The 26,429-nt window shown below is 31.6% G+C and overlaps 4 protein-coding genes and 1 long non-coding RNA gene across 5 annotated transcripts; all 5 read right to left on the bottom strand.

The window, feature by feature from the left end:
- Nucleotides 1-959: 959 nt before the first annotated feature.
- LOC141701602 (uncharacterized) lies at nucleotides 960-1,388 on the bottom strand. Its single transcript, XM_074505241.1, has one exon. It carries the CDS (start codon nucleotides 1,386-1,388, stop codon nucleotides 960-962), a length of 429 nt encoding a protein of 142 aa, XP_074361342.1.
- Nucleotides 1,389-5,410: 4,022 nt separating this feature from the next.
- On the bottom strand, nucleotides 5,411-7,179 carry LOC141701613 (uncharacterized). The gene is made up of 2 exons (XR_012566859.1): nucleotides 7,064-7,179; nucleotides 5,411-5,790 (listed from the first exon to the last, which is right to left on the bottom strand). It is a non-coding gene; the product is annotated as an uncharacterized LOC141701613 (long non-coding RNA).
- A 6,821-nt stretch (nucleotides 7,180-14,000) lies between these two features.
- On the bottom strand, nucleotides 14,001-15,620 carry LOC141701614 (auxin efflux carrier component 5-like). The gene is made up of 4 exons (XM_074505249.1): nucleotides 15,547-15,620; nucleotides 14,808-14,893; nucleotides 14,306-14,466; nucleotides 14,001-14,200 (listed from the first exon to the last, which is right to left on the bottom strand). The coding sequence occupies exons 1-4, from the start codon at nucleotides 15,567-15,569 to the stop codon at nucleotides 14,120-14,122; spliced, it is 351 nt and encodes a 116-aa protein (XP_074361350.1). The 5' UTR covers nucleotides 15,570-15,620; the 3' UTR covers nucleotides 14,001-14,119.
- Nucleotides 15,621-25,208: 9,588 nt separating this feature from the next.
- On the bottom strand, nucleotides 25,209-25,637 carry LOC141701601 (uncharacterized). The gene has a single exon (XM_074505240.1). It carries the CDS (start codon nucleotides 25,635-25,637, stop codon nucleotides 25,209-25,211), a length of 429 nt encoding a protein of 142 aa, XP_074361341.1.
- Nucleotides 25,638-25,801: 164 nt separating this feature from the next.
- Nucleotides 25,802-26,131, bottom strand: LOC141701600 (uncharacterized). Its single transcript, XM_074505239.1, has one exon. It carries the CDS (start codon nucleotides 26,129-26,131, stop codon nucleotides 25,802-25,804), a length of 330 nt encoding a protein of 109 aa, XP_074361340.1.
- Between the last annotated feature and the right edge of the window lie 298 nt (nucleotides 26,132-26,429).

The following is a 26,429-nucleotide window of genomic DNA, read 5'->3' as shown; positions in this document are numbered from 1 at the left end:
GATATTATCACAGCCTACCAGTGACCTTTAATAACACAGTTGACTGACATATACCATATTTATCACATTAACACTAATATTTAGATCTATTATAAATATTTGCGAATTAAATATTACAAACAAATGAACTAGATAAACTTATATATTAAATATGATTATGTGGATCAGAACCATTGATACCTCTAACTGAATATATATTTATATCTAACCATGTCATACTTTAAGTATTATATTTTTGTATTTACACAAAAATAAATAAATTATGGGCTTTCATATATATATATATATACATATATATATATAAATACACACACACATATATATATATATATGTATATATAATATATACACACATATATATATATGTATATGTATGTGTGAATTTATGTAAAAAAAACATTTAACTTATGGTCTTCATAATTCATAAAATATATGATAATGTTGGTTTATATTGGTATTTTACTCCGTCATTATGGCATGAACGGATAATATTAACTAAAATAAATAATCTTGGTAAAGTTTACATATTAAAATACAACCCGAAAGCGCCTAGTATGCCGTGAGATGTGGATTTATTAATATTTTTTGAGAGAGGGGAAAGAGTTACTGAGGTCGGAAATTAAAATTGAAGAATACTAAAATTCAAATAACAATTATAAAATAAAATCTTATGTAAACAAACAACTATATTATGTAAAATTACTAAAATTTCTAAAAAATTTCCATGGATCGTCCTTAACAGTAAAAAACAAGAAATGTCACTACAAGTCTCTACGTTAATTGTAGATAAACACTATTGCACCAATGTCATCAAAATAAAAATCTACTCATATACAAAAATAAATCCATCATCATTAGGAGGGGGGACAACATGAAATATTATCAACAAGAAAAACTAAAATAATATCGATTCGCCCAATATAGAGCATGTCCGTGCATTGCACGGGCTACAGAGCTAGTTAATCATTATTATGGAACATTGTGATATGCTCAACCAGATCGAATTGTAGTTGACGATGTTTCTGCCTGTTACAAAGTTGGATAGTTCTTCCGATATACATTTCATTAGAGGCTAAAGATTCTTCGCCTAAGTTTGGAGGCGGTAAGCCATATGTTGCATCATCGTAAGATGGTAAAGCGCCAAAGGGAGTGACGTATGTGTCTCTCTCATCCTCAACGATCATATTATGTAGTATAATACACGCTCTCATTATTTTAGCGAGATCTTCTTTATCCCAAAATTGTGTTGGATCATGTACAATTGCAAATTGAGATTGCAACACGCCAAATGTCATTTCTACGTTTTTTCGATGACCTTCTTGATATTTGGAGAACAATTTTCTCTTTTCACCCTGTGGGCGTGGAATTGTTTCACGAACGTAGCCCATTCAGGATAGATTCCATCTGTTAGATAATACCCCATGTTATAGTTGTTACCATTAATATTGTAATTTACCTCAGGAGCACGACCTTCTTGTACATCATCAAATATCGGTTATCGGTCTAACACATTCATGTCGTTATTAGAACCAGCAACTCCGAAAAATGCATGTCATATCCATAGGTCCGATGAGGCAACAACATTAAGCAATATTGTTGGAACTCCTTTATGACCCCTCATGAACATCCCTTTTCATGCTTTAGGGCAATTTTTCCACTGCAAATACATGTAGTCAATACTCCCCATCATTCCGGGAAAACCGCGAGCCTTTCCCATTTTTATGAGACGTTGTACATCATTTGAGTTTGGCTTTCGCAAATATTCACTCTCAAAAATTAAAATAATATTGGTAACAAATTTTTTCAAGCATTCAATTGCAGTGGACGTACCAATGCACACATAATCATCAACTGCATCCGTTCCAATTCCATATGCCAACATGCATATGGCCGCCGTGAATTTTGTAAAGGTGATAGGCCCTTTCTTTCCAATGCATCAACCTTCTGCTGAAAATACGGATCAAAATTTGAAAGAGCATCCACAATTCGAAGGAACACGTGTCTTCCCATTCGAAACCGTCGTCGGAATGTATCTAGAGGGTATACTGGATTTTGAGCAAAATAATCTCTCTCCAATCGTTCATGACCCGCTTCGCGGTCTTTGCATATCACTCGTTTAGTCGTGGTTGACGAGCCTTCTTCAATAAATTCTTTAGACATATCAGAGTTCTCATCCGTAGTATATATTTTGATTGCACTGTGAATGAAAAAAATGAGTTGCAGACTATCACAAAGAACAGACATGTTTTATAGGAGATAAAAATAATAAAAGAAAACGGCTAGTTCGAACTAAAAATAAACAAGAACTAAATTACAACGGCTAGTTCCAAATAGAAACAAACAAAAACTAGCTTCCAAGAACTTATTCCAAACAGAATCAAACGAACAACTAGTTTCCAACAACTAATTCCAAATAAAAATAAACAAGCAACTAGATTCCAATGGCTAGTTCCACCTGCGTCTTGATTTGACTTCCTCAATAATTTTGGCATAAATCTCTCGTTGAGCCTCTTTCATTATACTAGTATCAAGCGTAAGAAGTTGCATATCTGATTCATTCTCTATCCTAGCCTCCTCTTTTTCTTAAGTTCATTGAACTCTGCCATTAGATCTAATCTCCTGCATAAACTAGCTTTTATTTCTTCATAATCTTTTTTTTAAGATCATTAAACTCTGCCTTTTTTTCCCGTCCCTCTTAGCTGCTTTTGTACCTTTAGGACGAACCGGTGATTCAACAACATTCTCATCTGTTGGTGTTTCATTCATCAATGATGAGTAGTTCCCAAAATCACTAAATTTAGTTCTCTTTGCACTTCCATTATTTGTCTCTTTAGGCTGTCTCCATTTAGGATATCTCTTTAGATCATTCCAATGCTTGTCAAAATTAAACTTCTTATTGTATTTAGTTTTATGGAAACCATGAGCTGCCGCAATTATGTTATCCAAATTTGTACCACTCCCCATTTTTGAGACAGCTTCCTCATAACATGTTCTATATTGCTAAGCCCCTTCATTTATTCGTTGCCACCTTTTTTTGATAGATATTACCCCTCTTTTGATAATACCGTGATTACTTTATTCACAATAGTTACAAATTTGATCCCAAAATTCACCTTTTTTATTCGCCCCGATCAAGGGATCAATCGACACATTCAACCATGCGCTAATTAAGAGTTTATCTTCAGGAGGTCATTTCACTTGTTAGGGGAATGGCAAGGGTTTGGAAGGTGGTATTGGGTTAACGATATATGAAACTAATATCATATGACGTATGTTTAGTTGATTGCTATAATTGATATTGATAGTATATTAATATCATGTTTGGTTGATTGTTGTAATTTATATGAGTAATTTTAAATATTTTTAAGGTTATAATTTTAAATAATTTAAATAATAAAAAATTTAATATTTTTTTTATATTTTTTAATTGCTAACTTAATTTTGTATTATAAAATTACACGTAGTATACAAATTATTATTATTATTATTTTAAATTTCTTATTGTGTGCTATTTTTCGGCCGTAAATATTATTTAATATTATTTTTTCAATAGTCATTTTTAAATTAATATTTATAAACTTAGGGGTGTATCCTTATTTAATAAATTTTTTAGGTTCAATAATTCACTTTGGATATTAGAAATATTTAAAAACTAGTTGCCCTCCTATCTCTCTCTTTCGCAAAACCTTAATTCTTATTTTTTCGATTGGTTAATGATAAACACTGTTTTGATAATTTTTCCTAATTTTTATTTACTTCAAATAAATCTATCTCTTCATTAAGAGTTTTAGTTCTATGTATAGGTTTTCTTAACTATATATTGTGTTTTGTTCTCTCTCATTGTGAGAGTTTAGTTTGTTTGTTTTGTTCTCTGGAATCGTAGATCTACAAAATTTCGTATATTGGTTCATTGATAGGGGTCCTATCAGATTACGACTATTATTAATTGTTCGAATGCGTTTCGACACGTCAAATTTCTGTGTTCTCACAATTTCAACAGATTGTTGGATTGTCTTTATAAAATGATGTATATGTCAACAATGCGAGCGAGAAATATACAACAGTGAAAGATCCGATCAACGATCGTAGTTTTGTTCAAAAAGACTATGATTTGATTTATCTTGATACGTATTTATTCAGTTTTAATTATTATTATAATTTTTTTTGGATTTTAATTAATAAACTAATTGAATATCCAATTTTTTTTAATAAATGACAGCTAATTTAACAATCTTGAACAATTTTTTTTTAACGTAGGTAACCGGCGGCCGCTACCCATCGGGTGCGCACTAGATAAACCTTACGGGCTCCTAAAGTTCAACAACTTCCATTTAGATTTTTGAAATATTAAAATAATAAATTAATAATTGGTACACTGATATAGAATTCAGGATTTTAGAAATCAAACTCCAATTAAAATTCTAATATCTAATTTAGCAGTTTTTAATTTTGTAGGGTTCAAAATGCCCCGTTAAAATTTTAAAAATATTAAAACTTAGTAAAATGCACAACAATCCAATTAGAAAAAATTGGGGAAAGCGTTACTTAAAGCGATCTAACTTAAGTAACGTTTAGCATAACAAAAAAAAATTAAAAACCTCAAACACAAGTTCATCTAGCGTCATGGACAAAAAAAGGAAAAAAATAGTATTAATAACAACCAACACGCTAAGCAATTTAGTGTTTTAGCTAAACGTTACCATTTTATGCGTTTCTACATACTATTTGGACTGTTTTTATATGTCGTGCCATTTTAAACAATATTCTACCCATGTACCATATAGGGCTAAAAACCGGTATACTTGGTGTTATTAATTATCTTTACATTATCAGAAGCAATTTGTACTTTACCCGAATGTGAAAGAAAACATTATACTTGAACAAGGTACATAATCTGACTGCAGGTTGGGTTTTTAAATCTTGTTAACTTTCTTGACTTTTAATTGTCAACATTGTAAAATTGACATTTGCTCCATGATTGTTGATTAGTGAGTTGAAGGCTTTTACTTGGACAGTAAAAATGTTTCACAAAAAACGTACTCGCCCTGTCTCTAAAAACGTGTCCTATTTATGTTGGACACGTTTGCCAATACACACTTTTGATTGTTAATATCTTTAATTTTGTATTACTATTAAATATAAAAACTTCATTGTATTAAAATACTCATAAATACGAATTCATCAAGATGACTATATTTGATCTTATAGATTAGACATAAATTAATAGTCAATCGCTTACCATGAATAATGTCAAAATTCAAAATAGGAAAGTTATTGTACATGACTTTTTTTGAAATAAAGAATTTGTACGTGGTTACTTTTGTTTGGAAACCGTATTTTTTATAAAAAAAATTCAAAGTAAAATCGTAAAAGACTTTGAAAAGTAGCATTTATTTCAAACAAATAAACATTACTAACTTATTTTGAAAAATAAAACATTAAAATCTATAATATTAACCGTCGTCCTGTAAAATGTCGTTCAGGTAAGAATAAATTCTACGAACTTCAGCAGAATTGCAATTTGACTTAGGTTCAGAAGTAATATCGTTTAGGTCAAAATCTCTACGAATCCGCTGAATAACATTTAGTTCAATCTCTAGGAATTCTGGCAGAATTAGAATCTGATGAATGCTTTGGAATAACACATCAACGGTCCCAAAAGTTCCCCGCCTAGCATGTCGACATCATCATCAATATTCACGTCTTCAACTAACTTTCCTTCAATTGCACTTCTAAGCTTTCCATGACATCGTCGAAACATTCCCCACAAAAAATTGTGCTTATACCCCTCTGTAGTAAAAAAGAAAAGATCATTATAATCAAGCACATGCTATAATCAGGTGGTGTATATATGATCCAATACTTCATCAAATGAGTTTTCACTTTATCTTCCCTCATCACAGATACCAACTAAAACTAATATGACAATACAAGTAGTACTATAAACCAAGCAAAGTGAAAGACGACCTGGCTCCCTTTTATTACGTTTAACATACTTGTGTTCATTTAATATGCATATACATATGCAGTTTGGACATATCACATGGATAAGCACTTTTTTCCTTAAAGACAGACATTAATCCCTATTTAATTTATGGCGCTGTTAGTTTAATTTCATATCAAACAAATATCCCAAGTCCATATTCAACAAGAAAATGTACTCTGAAAATACTGTACGGCCATTATCAGGGGATAGAGTAGCGTCTATATCTGCTATAGGAAGTTAAGAGAAAAGTACACAAACCAATCACAGAAGCACATTTATTTAGTGAACATCATTGTCAAAAAGGAAACAATTACGAATTCAAAGCAGCAGTCAGAAAAAAGAAGTTAAGGCTTATGAGAATATGTGGTCACATGGAATAACATAAGTTTTGCTACAGAAACTTATGAGACCAGTTTTATACCCAATGGGAACGTTAACCTTTACAATGGAAGAAAGTGAGAGCTAGGCCCAGTACACTGGAAAACTGCAATCTTACTATCTGTTGTTCAGATAAAATTAAATGAACTTTAGTCATGGTATCTGGACTAGGAAAATGAAGGAGCCTGTACACATTTAATATTTCTTTAGTCATAACTATGGAAGACAAAGAAAGAAAGCTGTCAACAAATTCATATTAATATATGTGGATTGATAATAATCACCAACATTCATGTACCCAAGAAACTCTTTGCCTACAATTTTTACTGTCCTGCCATTTCTATACCTACAAATATGATCTTAGATGTGAAAACAAATACACAGGCAAACTACAAAAGAGATAATACAACAACTTCACCAAGTACAAAATGTTTCTATAACCATAGGTTCGTATCATCTCAAAGTTATCAAACATGTGGAGGCGTCCATGGATCCAATCAGCATATAGCATTTGGAAACTAGCAACACAATCACTATCTTTTGCAGTTATATAATTTATTTATTTTTAAATACCGATTAAGGCCGTGTTTGTAAAGGGAAAAAAACAATATATCTGCAAAAAAGTACTTTTAAATAAACCGTGCGTAACTAGGATATACTTGTCATGTAAATTAATAGGAAAATACATCAAAAGTTAACCTGTAGGGCCACTCCTTTAAATCTTCCTCTGAAGTCTTTCGCAGTAATCCTTCTGTTTCTTGGGAGGAGGATAATGATCAACTCTTCATCCTTCGTTTCTTGCATGACCATTTGCTTCAATTGAAGCGGAGGAGCAAAACTAGACCTTCTCATGTTACAGTCATGCACACCACTTCCATGAATAAGTAAAATATGTATGATTTAATATTGTCGGTAAAAGATATAACATACATTAACTATGTAAACCATTCAGAATGAGTTGTGACCGGTCTCCAATGGAGTAATTTGGAATACGTACCCAAAAAAATTGATACCTCAAAGGTATAAATGACTAAATAATAAATATGGTATTTAGAGTATCCATATGAGATTTATAACTCCAAATGTGAATACTTAAAAGGTAAAAATTGACTACTTTTGCATGAAACAAATGTGATTTATGAGTCTCGATGATGGGTAAGACACTATGTTTCTTAACCTCTCAATATGGTTGCACTGATCACATAGGTATTATGTGGGGTAGTATTTCAATTCTAGTGAGATTTATCTATTTTTTTTGCAAAAAATCTATTGATTTTAGTTGCATGAATTTCTATAATAAAAATAAAATAATAGCAAATAAAAATATCTAAAAAAAATAACAACAAATATTACAAATCTTGCATTAATTTAAAAAGAATGGACAATTACCTGGAAACTATATGTCAACGGGGGAGGGGATTCATGGATCATTTTCTTCATTGTTTCTGCAAGTATTTCAAAAATTTATGAAGTAGAAGTAGCAGTTCGATAATAAAATTAAAAAAAAATCACAGAACAAACTTAAAGATGGTAAAATAATTCAGTCCAATGGTCTAACTGTGCCACAATCATATGTATACACACACAGTATACACACACACATAGATAATCAAGATTGTATAAGTGAATAGAGTCTGGAAATTTCATATTCCTCCCTTCTATATATCTAAAATTGATATACGTTTTATGAGGAGATTTACTGCACATATTTTCCTCCACTAATCTTAGTTCATAATTAAGTTTTTACATCCCTTAATTCGAAGAAGAGTGTCACTAAACGGGAGATGATGACAACTATGCTCATTTATTGTGCACCATTGAAGTAAAAAACTAAGTACTAGGGAACCACACATAAGACTATACCTCAGATTCAAAAGTAATTGCATCTCCTTGTTCAGTGAAGCATTTTCAATAAGACAGGTTGTCTAGATAATCCAATGTTTCCAAACCTTCTATCCTCACTTCACTGTAAACCATATGAATTTTGGTCAGTCCAGGTAGCAGAAACAAAAGAGGACGAGCTAAATACTGTAAATTTCACTCCGGCAAGCCTTCATAGTATCAAGAAATCTAATTAAGCAACAAGATCGCAAAGTCTACATTCCTTCTCCTTTATTATTATGTGGCAAATGATCAAAATAACATTGAGAAGGAGAAGTGTCTAAATGGCACATCTGAAAAGCCTTCAAGTGTCACTTATGTAAAACATAACGCACACATGTGTTTCTGTTAGAATAATATAAGATCCTGTAAAGGGCCATTCTCTAATACCTTGAGGTTTTAGAGTAACTGGTTCCTCTACATGGTATCAGAGCTCAGGCCGGCAGAGGACTCAGGTTCGATCCATGCCAACCCCAACATTTCTCACAATTTAAGAGGGACACGAAAGGCAAATTTATGCCCCAAAGATGGGCGCCCGTGATCCACTCTTCGACCCATAAATGGGCTTTCGAGTGAGGGGGAGTGTTAGAATAATATAAGATCCTGTAAAGGGCCATTCTCTAATACCTTGAGTTTTTAGAGTAACTGGTTCCTTGACAATTTCAACTATAACTTAAATGTATTGTGCATGTACTAAAATGTGGCAGTAATTTAAACGTGTCAGTATGATCATTTTTCTCTCATATTGTGTTGATAAAAGGTAAATGCACTTAACTTTATTTCACCTACTTAAAACAAATGAAATGCTTTCAAAAAAATATTAAAGCAACGTTTAGCATAAGCCTCTTCTACTTTTAAGTAAGTAATATATTTCCTTAGAAACTAACAGTGAGAGGGAGTTGAAAATGTAGCATTGTACTCACTAGCACCATTTTGGTGATATGCAAAAGATTACTAAATGACATACATACATAGCACGAAAACGTCAACCATTTACAAATAGCAGAGGTTTTAATAGGTACTTAAATGTCACTGCCAACTTAGCCCAGTCCTGTTTCTATGATCTTTGTTTTATTTCATGTCACAACACATTACAACCAGTGACAGAGTATTTAGGTTCAAAAATGTCAGTGCATACCAGATATCCGAAACAGACAAATATGTATGGTAGCCAAATGAGAAACTAAAGGTTGTTGTCAATGTTCCTGATGCGCGATATCATGTTGAGATTCCCACAAGATGAAAGAGAAACCCTAAGTCGAAACTCATAACTATGGAAGACAAAGAAAGAAAGCTGTCAACAAATTCATATTAATATATGTGGATTGATAATAATCACCAACATTCATGTACCCAAGAAACCATTTGCCTACAATTTTTACTGTCCTGCCATTTCTATACCTACAAATATGATCTTAGATGTGAGAACATATACACAGGCAAACTACAAAAGAGATAATACAACTTCACCAAGTACAAAATGTTTCTATAACCATAGGTTCGTATCATCTCAAAGTTATCAAACATGTGGAGGCGTCCATGGATCCAATCAGCATATAGCATTTGGAAACTTGCAACACAATCACTATCTTTTGCAGTTATATAATTTATTTATTTTTAAATACCGATTAAGGCCGTGTTTGTAAAGGGAAAAAAACAATATATCTGCAAAAAAGTACTTTTAAATAAACCGTGCGTAACTAGGATATACTTGTCATGTAAATTAATAGGAAAATACATCAAAAGTTAACCTGTAGGGCCACTCCTTTAAATCTTCCTCTGAAGTCTTTCGCGGTAATCCTTCTGTTTCTTGGGAGGAGGATTATGATCAACTCTCCATCCTTCGTTTCTTGCATGACCATTTGTTTCAACTGAAGCAGAGGAGCAAAACTAGAGAAAATTTTAAAACCTGCATCAAGTTATCGGTACTATGATTTCAAATAAAAAGACTGCAACATGAATATAACGATAATTGGTATATACCTTGGGAAAACAAACAGAGATTCCTCCTCGCTTGCATTATAAGGCCTGGGAACCTTCAGAAAACATTTAGGAATATAATTAAGATTACGCCCGGTATTGTATATTAAGCAGCATAACTTGATTACTCAATCACTCACTCAACAAATACATAAGGCACATTTTAAACTTAAAACTATATTCGCCCTTTTGTTTATAGTTTCTAAAGTACATTTTTTGGTCATTCTGTAATGCACCACAACCCAGAAATTATATTCTCAAGAAAATTCTATCATGGATCACTTACAGAGAGATATTTCAAAGAGCAAGTTGTCGTTAGAAGCACTTAAACAGCGAGCCAAAAAAACAACTTAAGACTACAACCTAATTAACTACATAGATTGCAATTACCAGCAAGAAAGTCTGCACATAACCATTATACACTTCAATGCCAGAGGGCACAAGAGGCAGTAGTAGTGCAAGAAAGTCTACATGTTGTACACTTTAATTGTTGTACCACACAACAGGGAGAAGTGGTGTCTGTTTTGAGAAACATAATTGTGGAAAAGTTTCAATATAATTTGTCATCCAAAGTTAGATGGGTCAAATTAGTTTGCCTAAACTCTTGATCGGAACATCGAATATTGGGTATTATTCTCTTAAAAGATTTTTATGTATGTTCTGCGTTTTACCGAAAAGAAATAGTGATTCATGTATTTGTGTAATGAGAAATATAAATCTTTTGCGATGCTGGTGTATTGTGTCAGAAATCGGATTACAGCTTATGAGTCGAATCCAAAAACATCAAATATAAGCAGCAGTGGAGCTCTGAGGTTGGTAAGAATAAGGTACTAAGATTTATAGAAGGGGAAGAAATAAAGGAGCCTGTACACATCTAAGAATTCCTTGTTGTCTACAACAGAAGACTGGAAGGTCAAAATGAAGACCCTGATTAGAAGTTATCAAGACATTATATTTGAGACCTCATTCATCCACCAAGGTAAATTTCATCAACAGTCGTGGAAAAATAACTAAATAAGACTATATATCTACAAATCATATGGGCCAATAAGGAATCTGAACAATTACTGAAGCGAAAAGTATTCAATTGGGAATATGAACAATTACCGAAGAGGAAAGAACTAAGTTCTCTACTATATATGCAAAAGGATTAATAGGGGCTTTAGAGAGATATTTAAGGGACTAGAGTAATTATCTTTATATTTGCTTTCTGCACCCATATATTATTCTGGGAATTACCAGATCCAGTAGGTGCAGCTGCTTTAAATAATTGGACTCGGGTACGGAGATTCAAATATATCCAAGTATCAGATTTGGCACTTTGAAAGACTTAGAACCTGGCAACACCATTTGGCGGTTGGCACAAATATGGGGACACGACATTTTTTTAATTTAAATTCATTGAATATAATAGGTAGAGTTTGGGGGCCAGAAACAGAGCTAAAATTTTTATTAGGTTATATATGCTCCTATCATGTTTCAATGTTCTATTTCCTGTAATATTTTCCTTATTGACATTTATTTCCAAGTATTACTTATAACCAAAAATGAATGTGGACGGTATCCACTATAGATTTCTTCTTTATACACTACACGCATATCTACAGTTCTACTTGTGGTGGTTGACTTTATTGTCTTCCATCCCCCATTCATTTTTCCCCATCCCTCCATCATCTACCCACATCTGCAAACATATTCAAATTCACCTTTAAAGCACCGGTAGATCTGCAATTATTACAGGAGGGATGCTTTTTACGGCAAACTTCGAATATTTTTTGGCGAGCTACAATTATTTTCCAGTAACAACAAAGTAGGATTAAGTTTCAAGACCATATATCAAATAATACTCATCTCAAATAATGCAGTACAAATAATGCATTATAAATAATGCAGTTTCAAGACCATATATCAAGTAATGCAGTACAAAGTACAAACACTACACTCGCTCTTAACAAAAATCAAATTGTAAACTGAAATTATAAACTATTAATTAAAAACTCCTTTTCTTGAATTTGATTTTCTACTCTCAATTTATTTATACTGTTTTAATTTTGCAGGTGATTAGATTTAAATTTCCATTTTAGGGCTTTCATTTTAGGACTTTCAGTTAGGTATACATCTCTAACTAGTCTAACTGATTACGGCTTCAATTTATCTTTCTTCCATTTAGTCATAGGTTTAGCATTAAAGGGCAAGTGTATCCTGCGATTCTACCTGTTGAAGATAAGAAAGTTACTGGTAAGGTTTGTTTAATAATGATAATCCATCTTGACTTTCAGCCTGTATAACATTAATGATATATAGCCCTTTATAGTATTAATAATTTCCATTCTTTATGTAGTTATGAACATTTAGATATAATCTTCAAATTACTTACTTCCATGTGTTGATTCTCTTACTATTATCATAGAACTTTTGAGCAATTTGCATCAGGTTACATAGGTTTCCATAGCTTATCCAATGTAAAAATTCACATAACCCGTTGTTCTAATAACTGAATCTTCAAAAGCAATAATATTTTTCATATGCATATCATTACTATGTACTAATCTGCAAGTTGTAATTATATTTAGGAATTTCAAGTTGCCTCACTTTCTGATGGGGATTATAAGAAAAAAAAATGAAAGAAATTATTTATGAACTTGATTCGGGAAAATTCCATTGTCTGCAAAATTACAGAGTATGTGCGTATTGCATTGATATATGAAATCATTAGTACGTGGTCAACATGCCTGCTGCTTTATCCTCTTTGTTGCTTCTTGTTTATGTATGCACTAGTCAAAAAGAGAACTAATACTAAACATACAGATTGGTTTTACAAAAACAAAGTTGTAGCCAGTGTCCTACTTACCAAAGCTTGTTGCAGACGTGCATTCTATTCTTGTAACACGTTCAGTTTCGCTTCCAAGTCATGAGTATAAGCCTAGCCAATCAGAATATATGAAAACAAACTTTAGAAACAGACTTGGTGTGGCCCTTTTAAAGACCATGATTCGTACTTATTTTTTGTGAATATTTCTTCTTAAATAGAAATTATAACAAAATATTTTTTTTCTGCAACCACTTAACAAAGCACTAAGTATCACCACTGTGCATCTTCCATATTAGGCTCAATCGATTATTAATCATCATCCCAGATGATCCAGTACAATTGAAAATATGATACATGAGAAAATTTATCATTTATAGAGGTGGATCGCCCCTGAAGAATATATGAGTTTCGGCCATAATCATATACAAAAATGGTAATATATCTTAATAAAACTAAGCGGACTTGATACTTATGGCTTATATAATGGTTAACTAGACACCTCAGAGATCCCCTAATTCTATTTTCTTTTCGAATAAGGTTTCTCAAGCTCTAGGCTAAATATTCTACTTGACTCATTAATTTATTCAACTACAGATTCGACTCATTAATATTCAATTGAACTAAATAAAGTAAAAATGTTCGAGCCCATAAAACATAAATTGCTCCCACCATAACATTCAATTAATTACAAAATCACGCTGTGTGTATAAATAAAAAATAGCAGTTAAACCAATAGAACAATATCAGATCAAACACAAATTTATATTAATATATATATTTATATGACTGTATTTATATATTTTTATATATATATATATATATTAATGTATTACTTGGGTTTTAAGTAGTATAAGTTTGTAGATCTCTAAATACAGGAAAGAGTTTCAGTGGCAAAAACAGTAATTACCCATGGCTAATGCAATCGATATCTAGTCTATATTCTAGAAAGATAAGTATGCTGGAGGAAGTGTCACCTGAAATAACATTTACAATATATGTAGTTAGATCGCCATTGAACAAAATCAATTTGTTAACACTGAGTTTATAGTTTATACGTATCATTTCAGTGGCAAAAACAGTAATTACCCATGGCTAATGCAATCGATATCTATTCTATATTCTTGAGCATAATAGAAAGATAAATATGCTGGAGGAAGTGTCGCCTGAAATAACATTCACAATATATGTAGTTAGATCGCCATTGAACAAAATCAATTCGTTAACACTGAGTTTATAGTTTCTACGTATCATTACGAAATAGTCAGTACCTGGATTATTGTTGCCTTTAACACTTCACCATCTAATCCTAAATAAAGACAGGCAAGGCCCCAACAAATTGGTCCCATGATAAACCTCCAAAGGATGCCGGTAATAGGGACTCCAATCGACCAATTTTCATCTATCTTTTTATTAATTGCCATGAATAAACCTGAAATATGCATAGCAGTAAGCAAAGCATATATATGAAGAGAATCTGGCTATATGTAAGGATGTCTACAACAAATTCAGATATTATATCTAATCAGGAAGAGTCACAGATTAGATTATAATGTGTAATAAATCCGTCCTAAATAACCTTAATTATTTTTTTAATGAAGGCTTGCAGACTTGCAACTGCTATCATCAGGTAACTAAACCACTTTCCTTATTAGGCACTGATCTGTTTTTTTACTTGGCCTAATGTCCAGATAATGTGTGTGTGTATGTGGAATTGTATGTAGCTATGAAGAAGTTACACGATGGACTCGGGAATTAGTGCTTTGAACTTACCCAAGCAGAACATGTAAGTGCCCACAGCTGCTTTCGACACAATCAAAATACATTCCTCCATAATGCTTGGCATCTCAAAATGCAACCTGAAGCATAATTTCCATCCAGAAGTTAGCATGATGATAACATAAAAAAACCGATTAATAATATCTAATTTTAATTGTCAAAGGTTCACTGGTTGGCATAATTCACGAAAAGTGTCTATATTTGAGTGTACGCATGTGTATAAGGTATGGGGATTATAGGAAAATCTCTATACACAACTAACAACGATAATTAGAGCTACTATTATCATAGAACTTTTGAGCAATTTGCATCAGGTTACATAGGTTTCCATAGCATATCCAATGTAAAATTCACATTACCCGTTGTTCTAATAACTGAATCTTCAAAAGCAATAATGTTTTTCATATGCAAATCATCACTATGTACTAATCTGCAAATTGTAATTTTATTTAGGAATTTCAAGTTGCCTCACTTTCTGTTGGGGATTATAAGAAATAAAAATATGAAAGAAATTATTTATGAACTTGATTCGTGAAAATTCCATTGTCTGCAAAATTACAGTGTCTGTGTGTATTGCATTGTTATATGAAATGATTAGTATGTGGTCAACATGCCTGCTGCTTTATCCTCTTTGTTGCTTCTTGTATATGTATGCACTAGTCAAAAAGAGAACTAATAATAAACATGCAGATTGGTTTTACAGAAACAAAGTTGTAGCCAGTGTCCTGCTTACCAAAGCATGTTGCAGGAGTGCATTCTCTTCTAGTAACACGTGCAGTTCCGCTTCCAGATAGCGAGTATAAGCCTAACCAATCAGAATATATGAAAACAAACATTAGAAACAGACCTGGCGTGGCCCTTTAAAGACATGGTTTTAATCTAACAAATTTACAGTCATACTTATTTTTTGTGAAATTTCTTCTTGATAGAAAGTAAAACAAAATTATTTTTTCTGCACCCACTTGACAAAGCACTACCCACTTGACAAAGCACTAAGTATCACTTTGCATCTTCCATATTAGGCTCAATCGATCATTAATCCTCATCGCAAATAATCATACAAATGAAAATATGATCATGAAGAAATTTACCATTGATAAGGGTCGCTCGCTCCTTAAAAATATATGAGTTTCCACCAGAATAGTCTACAAAAAAAAGGTAATATATCCTAATAAAACTAAGCGGACTCGATCCCTATGGCTTATATAATGGTTAACTAGACACCTCAAGAGAGGTCCCCAAATTCTATTCTCTTTTCGAATAAGGTTTCTCAAGCTCTAGTCTAAATATTCTACTTGACTCATTAATTAATCAAGTCTAGATTCGACTCATAAATATTCAATTGAACTAAATAAAGTAAAAATGTTCATAAATTGCTCCCACCATAACATTCTATTAATTACAAAATCACACTATACGTATACATAAACAATAGCAGTTATACCAATAGAACAATATCAAATCAAACACTAAATTCTTCGAGTACAACTAACAACGATAATTAGAGCAATAAATCCATGTCGAATGAACATACTCAAGCGCAACAAAACAACACAGTAAGATCGCAGTCAATAAAACAAACAACGTACATGTATATATGATGATCACATTCAATTAATTAAATCGCAATAAAATGAAGAATTACCTGGAAACTACACATGGACGGGGTGAGCACTTTCTTCATTGTTTCTGCAAGTAATTTCAGAAATTCAAATAAAAATGAAGAATTAAATTAAATAAAAAAACATAAATTATACTCAGAAAAGATTGTATAAGTGAATAGAAATTCGAAATTGACACCTTATACTCGATTTCACCTCCAAAACCATGGTTCGATGTTTGGTGAACCTGATAACCTTATAACCTTATAACCTGTTAGAAGTACAAAATGTTACAAGTACAAAATACAAATTAAGATAACAATATAACTTACTTAGGGTTGACAAAATGTCTTCGTCTTGTTAAAGTCCAGGCATATCTCTTACAACATAAAGTATTATTTATATTCATAATAAATGTAAATATATAAAAAAATATATTAGAATAATCAAATTTTAACCGGGTTTTTAATCGGGTCAGGCCGAGTACGTAAATATACATATAATTCTGAAATTATTACTTTATATTTTAGTTGGGCCCTTGATAACTTCCTAATTTTTTTTATCTGATACTCTTAGCGAGAATATTACTTTACGACCGTGCCCCAAATTACGATTGACAAAATTTATATCTAAATAAGGTTATAACTTTATCCGATATTACTTAATACAGGTTTAAGTGTAGATATAACAAAAAGATTGCGGTTTACATGATCAGCCTGTACAAATACTCATGCTGGCCGGTGAGCATTTTTTCTGTTAATTAGCTGCATGTCATAACTAAAAAGTTTTAAAATCAATTACAGAAATACCAATTCACATTTCTAAATCCATAAACTCTTCTCTCTCTGAAATTACAACATTTCTATGGTCTATGTTGTTTCAGCAAACACCAAACAAAATATGTTTTCATCAACTACATCTTTCCGAAATATTGCATGCAAATCAAAAAATGTTGTTGGTAACTAATAATATCCATGACAAAGATCTATGTTGGACAATTATTGTTGAAGTTAATAGTAACCAATAATTAAAATAACTTCTCTCTCTCGCATGAGAGTCGGCCGCCCTAATTTCACCTAACCCTATCCGCCCTACCTTCTTTTTCACCCTTTCTACCTATCTCTATCTCCATATTTATCTTCATCCCCTACTTTTATTCACTTTTTCTTTAATAAAATCGAGATTTGTTTTACAAAACTCGAAAAATTCATTACAGTTATTCACTTTAATTTTCAGATATACTAAGGTAAGAGCTTGGATTTTATAATAAAATTCAGTTTTTGCATTCAAAATCTCTGGTCTAACAACATATTACAATTTGGTGTTATTCTGAGATTTTTGAAGACAACAGTCATTTAAGCCCAATATTGATGCCTAAAGTCTAAATTGGATTCAGTGCCCCACTCCCGCGGCCAAGCCCACTCATTGTCTACTTCAATATTTGGTCCATATGACTATATCACATATATTTTTCAAGTATGTTTTGAAATTTCAAGTCATATTTTTTTTGACAAAAATGTTTAAAGGATTTTAAATATGAGTAACAGTTCATGATTTAATAGTTATGAGATTTTTCTAAATTTATATAGTTTTAATACAACGTTGATTTTGTGGAGTTCGAACTTTGGCGCCCGAAATATGGGTTTATTTCTAATTATCTACTTAAATATCTAAATTAATTATATCGACTATAAAATATTACATACAGGAGCACCCACGTGTAATTTACATGTCATTATTATTATATAGGAGTTAAAAACTAACAGGACGGAACCAGAAATAAAATTTACCGGGGACCGACTAATATTTGAAGAAACCAAATTACATTATTTTATATTTTTTTTCAAAATTTAACACTAAAATTTCTGCGAACTTAAACAGTTGACAGATACCGAGACTCCCACCAGTGCCCTCTAGTTCTCCCTCTGAAAACTAGGTCAAGCTTCTTGCACTAACAAATTGCAGAAGATAAATAAGAATATTAACCAGGTCAAGCTCAATGCAATGAGTGACAGATAAGAATATCTACTTTTTATCGATATTGCATATTAGTTAATATTTAGAAAAAATCTGGTTAGTGCGTAATTTCGTATCACACTTTAAAATTTTAGATAGACTCGTAATATGGCGACCCTTTTTGATATAATTGGCGAAGGATGGGTTTTGGGATTGTCTGACACACATGTTAAAAAATTATTTTACGATATAATAATTAAACTGAAACAAATAAACATTATTATCTAAGTTTGAAAAAGAAAACATTACAATCTATAATGTTAACTAGAGAAATAACCTTTAGGTCAATCTCTAAGAATTCTAGCAGAATTATAAGATGACTGGTTTGGTGGTTTGGAATCACGCATGAACCATATTCACGTTTCATCAATATTCACGTCTTCAACTATATTTCCTTCCATTGCGACGTTGAAGCATTCCCCACAAAAAACCATGCTTGTACTTGTACCACTCTGTAGTTAAAAAGAAAAAATCATTATAATCAAGCACATGCTATAATTAGGTGCTGCATACATGATCCAATACTTCATCAAATGAATTTTTACTTTATCTTCCCAGATGATGTTTGAAGCGGCCGTGCAACTACAACCAATATGACAATACAAGTAATACTATAAGCATAGCAAAATGAAAGATGACCTTGCACCCTTTTATTACGTTCAATATACTTCTGTTCATTTCATATGCATATACATAGGCAATTGGGACAGCATATCTCATGGATAATCACTTCTTTCATTAAGCCGGACCACTGGGCCCTTAAGTTTTTGGCTGAGCAGAAAGTGAGAAAGTGGTTGCAGCATAAATGGATAACAAATTGATGAAGTACAATTATACAAATCTTTACAGAAAAGTTCAAGAATATACTGTGCGCAACAGAAGGCCTTGGATTCCTGTTTTAAAGAATAGTTTTGAAGGAGGGGTTAAGGACAGAAAAGCTAGAGTAGTATAGCAAGGGTGTTGTAATCTATTACTGTAAGTAGAGGTTTAGTATAAAAAGATCATCAATATTTTAATTACGTTCATGTTTGAACTATTATTCAGAAAATAGAAGTTATTATTCCACCAGCGTCTCTCTCTCTCTCTCTAACTGAATCCTATCAGATTCTCTTGCATTTCAAGCTTAAAATATCTATTCCTTAACTTGTTTTACTGTTCTAAGAAATCAAGCACACACAAAAACATCAGAAAAACAGAAAACTACATGTCAAAGCATAACACCAAATTTAATAGTGTCGTCATAGATTTAGTAATTTTATAGCATAAAATGACAAATTATAGCATTTAAAAAAAACTCGCATAAATATTTAGCCAAAGGAATACTTGATTGGCATATAATAGAATTACTTCATCCAAGATGCAACTCGAGAAGTTTTAGTGGGAAAAGTTTCCTCAACTGTATGCACATCAAAATCAGCATACAAATTCTTCCGTTCAGTATCTCTAGTAAGCTTAAGACCTGAATAATAGACATCGACTCCAAATTACAATTAAGCTGAAATTAATAGAAGCACTTTATGGACTCAAATCATCATTTTAACAAATCACACCATGGAAAACTTTTGTCTGCTGTAAATTTATACGTTTTACATCTACGTTTTACAAATTCAAATTCCAACATTGTCAATTACTCTATGAATTAAAAGGTGTTTATTCAAATACCAAGTATAACAAGAAGAAGGAAATTCCTATTTAAATTATGGCGCTGTTAGTTTATTTTTACATTAAACAAATACTATCAGTCCATATTCGACAAGAAAGTTTATTCTAAAAATACTGTACGGCCATCATCAGGGAATAGAGTAGCGTCTAGATCTGGTACAGGAAGTTACGAAAAAGGTACACAAACCAATCAGAGAAGCACATTAATTTAGTGAACATTGTTAAAAAGAGCCTGTACACATTTAATATTTCGTTGTTGTCTACAACAGAAGACTGGATGGTTAAAATTAAGACCCTGATTACAAGCTAGCAAGGCATTATATTTGTGACCTCATTTATTCACTAAAGTTAATTCCTTCAACAGTTGTGAAAAGGTAAGACTATATATCTAAAGATCATATGCCAATCAGGAATCTGAACAATCGCCTAAGAAGTATTCAATTGGGAATATGAACAATTACCGCAGAGGAACGGAAGGAATACCAAGTATTTATCTACTATATATGCAAAAAGATAATAAACAGGGTCTTTGAAAAAGATGAAGAGACTAAAGTAATTATCTGCACCTTTTGCTTTCTGCACCCATGTACTATTCTGGGCATTACCGCATCTAGTAGGTTGCAGCTGCTCTAAAATAATTGGATAGACATTAAAGAAGAATCCACAGTAATAATATTTTGAGGCTTCATCTGAGCCAATCACGGTCAGATGCTATGGATTTAGATGGCCTACAACAGCTTCCTCAAGCAATTGCAGAAAACCAGGGCAATATGGTTGCACTGATGACATCAGTAATATGTTGGGTAGTATTTCAATTCTGGTGGATTATATTTGTTGCTGTATATATTTTGTTGAGATTGTTTGACGAATTGATTAAAAGAAAGGTCGGAAAATGCTACAAATGCGGACTGAGTTGGCTCATGATCAGGGAGAACCAAATTCAAAACTCAATTTTTTTGAGAAGCATCTACAAGAGAGGCGGTGTTACTTATACCAATTTACAGCAACCTGAGCAGCATGTCTTAAGGGATGAAAAGAGTTCACAGCATTCAAGTGATGGAGAGCGCCTTATACAGGAGGCAGAACTCGAACAATTACAGAGTGATACCGACAGGTTGGGGACTGAAATTATGAATATCCAAAAGGAACAGGAGAATGCAGATAATTATCTGTTATCTGTTAAAGAGAGGCTGAGAAGGACTGAACAGAAGCAACAGCAGATGTTCATTAGCATGGCCAAAGCATTTCAGAACCCCTTATTTAGCGAGATTCTTATGCAGCAGCTCAGGCCGAAAGAAGCACTGGAGACTGCTGGAACTTCAAAGAAACAAAAGCTGATTGCTCCACAGTGCAACAAAGGTCCAGCGGAGGCATCCTATTATCCTATATATGCAAAAAGATATAAATAGGGTCTTTGAAAAAGATGAAGAGACTAGAGTAATTATCTGCACCTTTTGCTTTCTGCACCCATGTACTATTCTGGGCATTACCGCATCTAGTAGGTTGCAGGTGCTCTAAATAATTGGATGGACATTAAAGAAGAATCCACAGTAATAATATTTTGAGGCTTCATCTGAGCAAATCACGGTCAGATGCTATGGATTTAGATGGCCTGCAACAGCTTCCTCAAACAATTGCTGAAAACCAGGGCACTTGTTAAGAAAATTATAAGAATAAGTTTATAACAAGATCAATAATATATATTAATCTAAAGGAACTTATTACTAGACCTTCTCATGTAAAAGTAATGCACATGAATGATTACTGAACATGAAAATATGCAAGATATAAAATGATGGTCAACATGTCTGCTGCTTAATCCTCTTTATTGCTTCTAGTTTATGTTTGCACTAGCCAAAAAGATAACTAATAATAAACATGCAGATTCGTTTTACAGAAACAAAGTCGTAGCCAGTGTCTTACTTACACTTTACACACACACAATTACACAAAGCTAGATCAACCAAAAATGAACGTGAACGTATCCATTCTAGATTTCTTCTTCATACACTTTACACACAATCATTGTTTCTGCAAGTAATTCAGAAATTCAAATAAAAATGAAGAATTAAATATAAAAAAAAAAATTATACTCATAAAAGATTGTACAAGAAGAGGACCTTAAGAATCTCTGCACTCCATGAAATGGTGAGCAGTGAGCCCAACAATTGCTTGCAGGAAACATAAAAACATTTTCAAACTTGAGTTGAAACTGTACGGGGATGGGGACGAGATTCGTGGAGCACTTTCTTCATTGTTTCTACAAGTAATTCAAAAATTCGAATAAAAATGAAGAATTAAACTAAAAAAAAACATAAATTATACTCATAAAAGATTGTACAAGTGAATTGAGTCTTGAAATTGACACCTTATAATTAATAAAAAGGGGCGATTGAGAGATTGAATATGATGAGACAGCTTCGTGCAGAAAAAGAAATCAATCGGCTGCAACCTCCAAAACCATGATTACATGAAATTGATTACAATAAACGGTTGCTAATCCCTAACCCTAAGCCGTATTATATAGGCCGAGTAAGTGCCATTTCCTTATTTTTGAAGCAAAACATGGGCTTGGTAAATCAAGTGACCCAAGTCCACTGCCATCTCCTTCTTCATGGGCTCGGTAAATCAAGTGACCCACTCCGATTAAACGTGTTTAAAATTTAAAATTTAAAAATTAAATATTAATAAGATTAAAAATAAAAATATTACTTATTATTAAAATACATTACATAATTAAAAAATAAAATATTACAAGAACATGACAATTTAAAATATTACATCTGAAACAAATCTATCTATTATATATCTAATACAGCAACAAGGGTTCGCTGAGCAAATTTAATCATAAATACAATAATTAATGTTCATATAATATTTGTTTTAACCATTAATGTTCATTCATTAATTAATCATAGATACGGTAATTAATGAGCAAATTTAATCATGAATATAATAGTTAATATCCATACAATATTTGTTTTAACCATTAATACTCATTCATTATTTAATCATAAATACATTAATTAATATCCAAACATTATTTGTTTTAATCATTAATACTCATTCATTATTATATAATTAATACAGATTCATTCATGTAATTTTTATTACCTCAATTAAAACATCATTAATATGTAAGTCATTAAAAATAATTTCTTCATAAAATTTACATACTCTATTAAAAAATTAGTATAAAAAATTTAAATGATAACCATTGCATAAGAATTCATATAATACATAAGTTATCACATCATTAACTTATTAATATCGATTAGTTGTTGCATACTTAATATATATATATATATATATATATATTTATAACTAATTATTATAGAGATATATGCATGGATCATATAATACCTAAGTTATGACTTACTAATATAGATTAATAATTGCATACTTAATATATACATATTCATTTATAACTAATTATTATAGAAATACATGCACGCATGTATACATACATACATCCAAACATATGTACGTATGTACGTATATATGTATATATATAATAATTTAGTTAGAGATGTTATATTTTCAGAGCAGGTTCTTAATTATCAGAGCAAGACAATAAAAAATATTATATTACCCTCAGTTTATTTTTCTATTTGGCATGGGGTAGTATTGTCTTATCCTTTTTATTTGCTCCGAAAATTAAAAACCCTCATCTTCAAATGATATTTCCCTTAAATTTCCCTTTTAGTTAATGATTCAAATTTTTTTGTCTACAAAAATTGTCCTTATTTTTAATGTAAGTTAAATTCTAAAAACGAGAATACATACATTATTAATTATCAAATTAATAATATAAATAAGTGAATTTTAAATATAAAGTAAAATTAAATATTAATATTAATAGTAATAATTTTAAATTTCATTAAAAAGAAAAAATATTTCATTTTAATAGCAGGTTTATAAAACATATATATTAAAATTCTAATAATAATAATTATTATTATTTATATTATATTAATAATAATAATAATAATAATAATAATAATAATATTATAACAAAATAAATAATATTAATACATGAGAAACTTGAGTACAAAATCATGTTATTTATAAAAAGTGGTAGTACATTTAAATTATAATAAATTTTATTTGTACAAAATATTATTGTTCGTCATTAATTTTAATGATATTATCACAGCCTACCAGTGACCTTTAATAACACAGTTGACTGACATATACCATATTTATCACATTAACACTAATATTTAGATCTATTATAAACATTTGCGAATTAAATATTACAAACAAATGAACTAGATAAACTTATATATTAAATATGATTATGTGGATCAGAACCATTGATACCTCTAACTGAATATATATTTATATCTAACCATGTCATACTTTAAGTATTATATTTTTGTATTTACACAAAAATAAATAAATTATGGGCTTTCATATATATATATATATATATATATATATATATATACATATATATATATATAAATACACACACATATATATATATGTATATATAATATATACACACATATATATATATGTATATGTATGTGTGAATTTATGTAAAAAAAACCTTTAACTTATGGTCTTCATAATTCATAAAATATATGATAATGTTGGTTTATATTGGTATTTTACTCCGTCATTATGGCATGAACGGATAATATTAACTAAAATAAATAATCTTGGTAAAGTTTACATATTAAAATACAACCCGAAAGCGCCTAGTATGCCGTGAGATGTGGATTTATTAATATTTTTTGAGAGAGGGGAAAGAGTTACTGAGGTCGGAAATTAAAATTGAAGAATACTAAAATTCAAATAACAATTATAAAATAAAATCTTATGTAAACAAACAACTATATTATGTAAAATTACTAAAATTTCTAAAAAATTTCCATGGATCGTCCTTAAGAGTAAAAAACAAGAAATGTCACTACAAGTCTCTACGTTAATTGTAGATAAACACTATTGCACCAATGTCATCAAAATAAAAATCTACTCATATACAAAAATAAATCCATCATCATTAGGAGGGGGGACAACATAAAATATTATCAACAAGAAAAACTAAAATAATATCGATTCGCCTAATATAGAGCATGTCCGTGCATTGCACGGGCTACAGAGCTAGTTAATCATTATTATGGAACATTGTGATATGCTCAACCAGATCGAATTGTAGTTGACGATGTTTCTGCCTGTTACAAAGTTGGATAGTCCTTCCGATATACATTTCATTAGAGGCTAAAGATTCTTCGCCTAAGTTTGGAGGCGGTAAGCCATATGTTGCATCATCGTAAGATGGTAAAGCGCCAAAGGGAGTGACGTATGTGTCTCTCTCATCCTCAACGATCATATTATGTAGTATAATACACGCTCTCATTATTTTAGCGAGATCTTCTTTATCCCAAAATTGTGTTGGATCATGTACAATTGCAAATTGAGATTGCAACACGCCAAATGTCATTTCTACGTTTTTTCGATGACCTTCTTGATATTTGGAGAACAATTTTCTCTTTTCACCCTGTGGGCGTGGAATTGTTTCACGAACGTAGCCCATTCAGGATAGATTCCATCTGTTAGATAGTACCCCATGTTATAGTTGTTACCATTAATATTGTAATTTACCTCAGGAGCACGACCTTCTAGTACATCATCAAATATCGGTTATCGGTCTAACACATTCATGTCGTTATTAGAACCAGCAACTCCGAAAAATGCATGTCATATCCATAGGTCCGATGAGGCAACAACATTAAGCAATATTGTTGGAACTCCTTTATGACCCCTCATGAACATCCCTTTCCATGCTTTAGGGCAATTTTTCCACTGCAAATGCATGTAGTCAATACTCCCCATCATTCCGGGAAAACCGCGAGCCTTTCCCATTTTTATGAGACGTTGTACATCATTTGAGTTTGGCTTTCGCAAATATTCACTCTCAAAAATTAAAATAATATTGGTAACAAATTTTTTCAAGCATTCAATTGCAGTGGACGTACCAATGCACACATAATCATCAACTGCATCCGTTCCAATTCCATATGCCAACATGCGTATGGCCGCCGTCAATTTTGTAAAGGTGATAGGCCCTTTCTTTCCAATGCATCAACCTTCTGCTGAAAATATGGATCAAAATTTGAAAGAGCATCCACAATTCGAAGGAACACGTGTCTTCCCATTCGAAACCGTCGTCGGAATGTATCTAGAGGGTATACTGGATTTTGAGCAAAATAATCTCTCTCCAATCGTTCATGACCCGCTTCGCGGTCTTTGCATATCACTCGTTTAGTCGTGGTTGACGAGCCTTCTTCAATAAATTCTTTAGACATATCAGAGTTCTCATCCGTAG

The sequence above is a fragment of the Apium graveolens genome, unplaced genomic scaffold (assembly GCF_009905375.1).
Source record: "Apium graveolens cultivar Ventura unplaced genomic scaffold, ASM990537v1 ctg420, whole genome shotgun sequence".
Lineage (NCBI taxonomy): Eukaryota > Viridiplantae > Streptophyta > Magnoliopsida > Apiales > Apiaceae > Apium > Apium graveolens.
The sequence above is the reverse complement of the archived record's forward strand: the minus strand, read 5'-3'. Positions and strand labels throughout refer to the sequence as shown.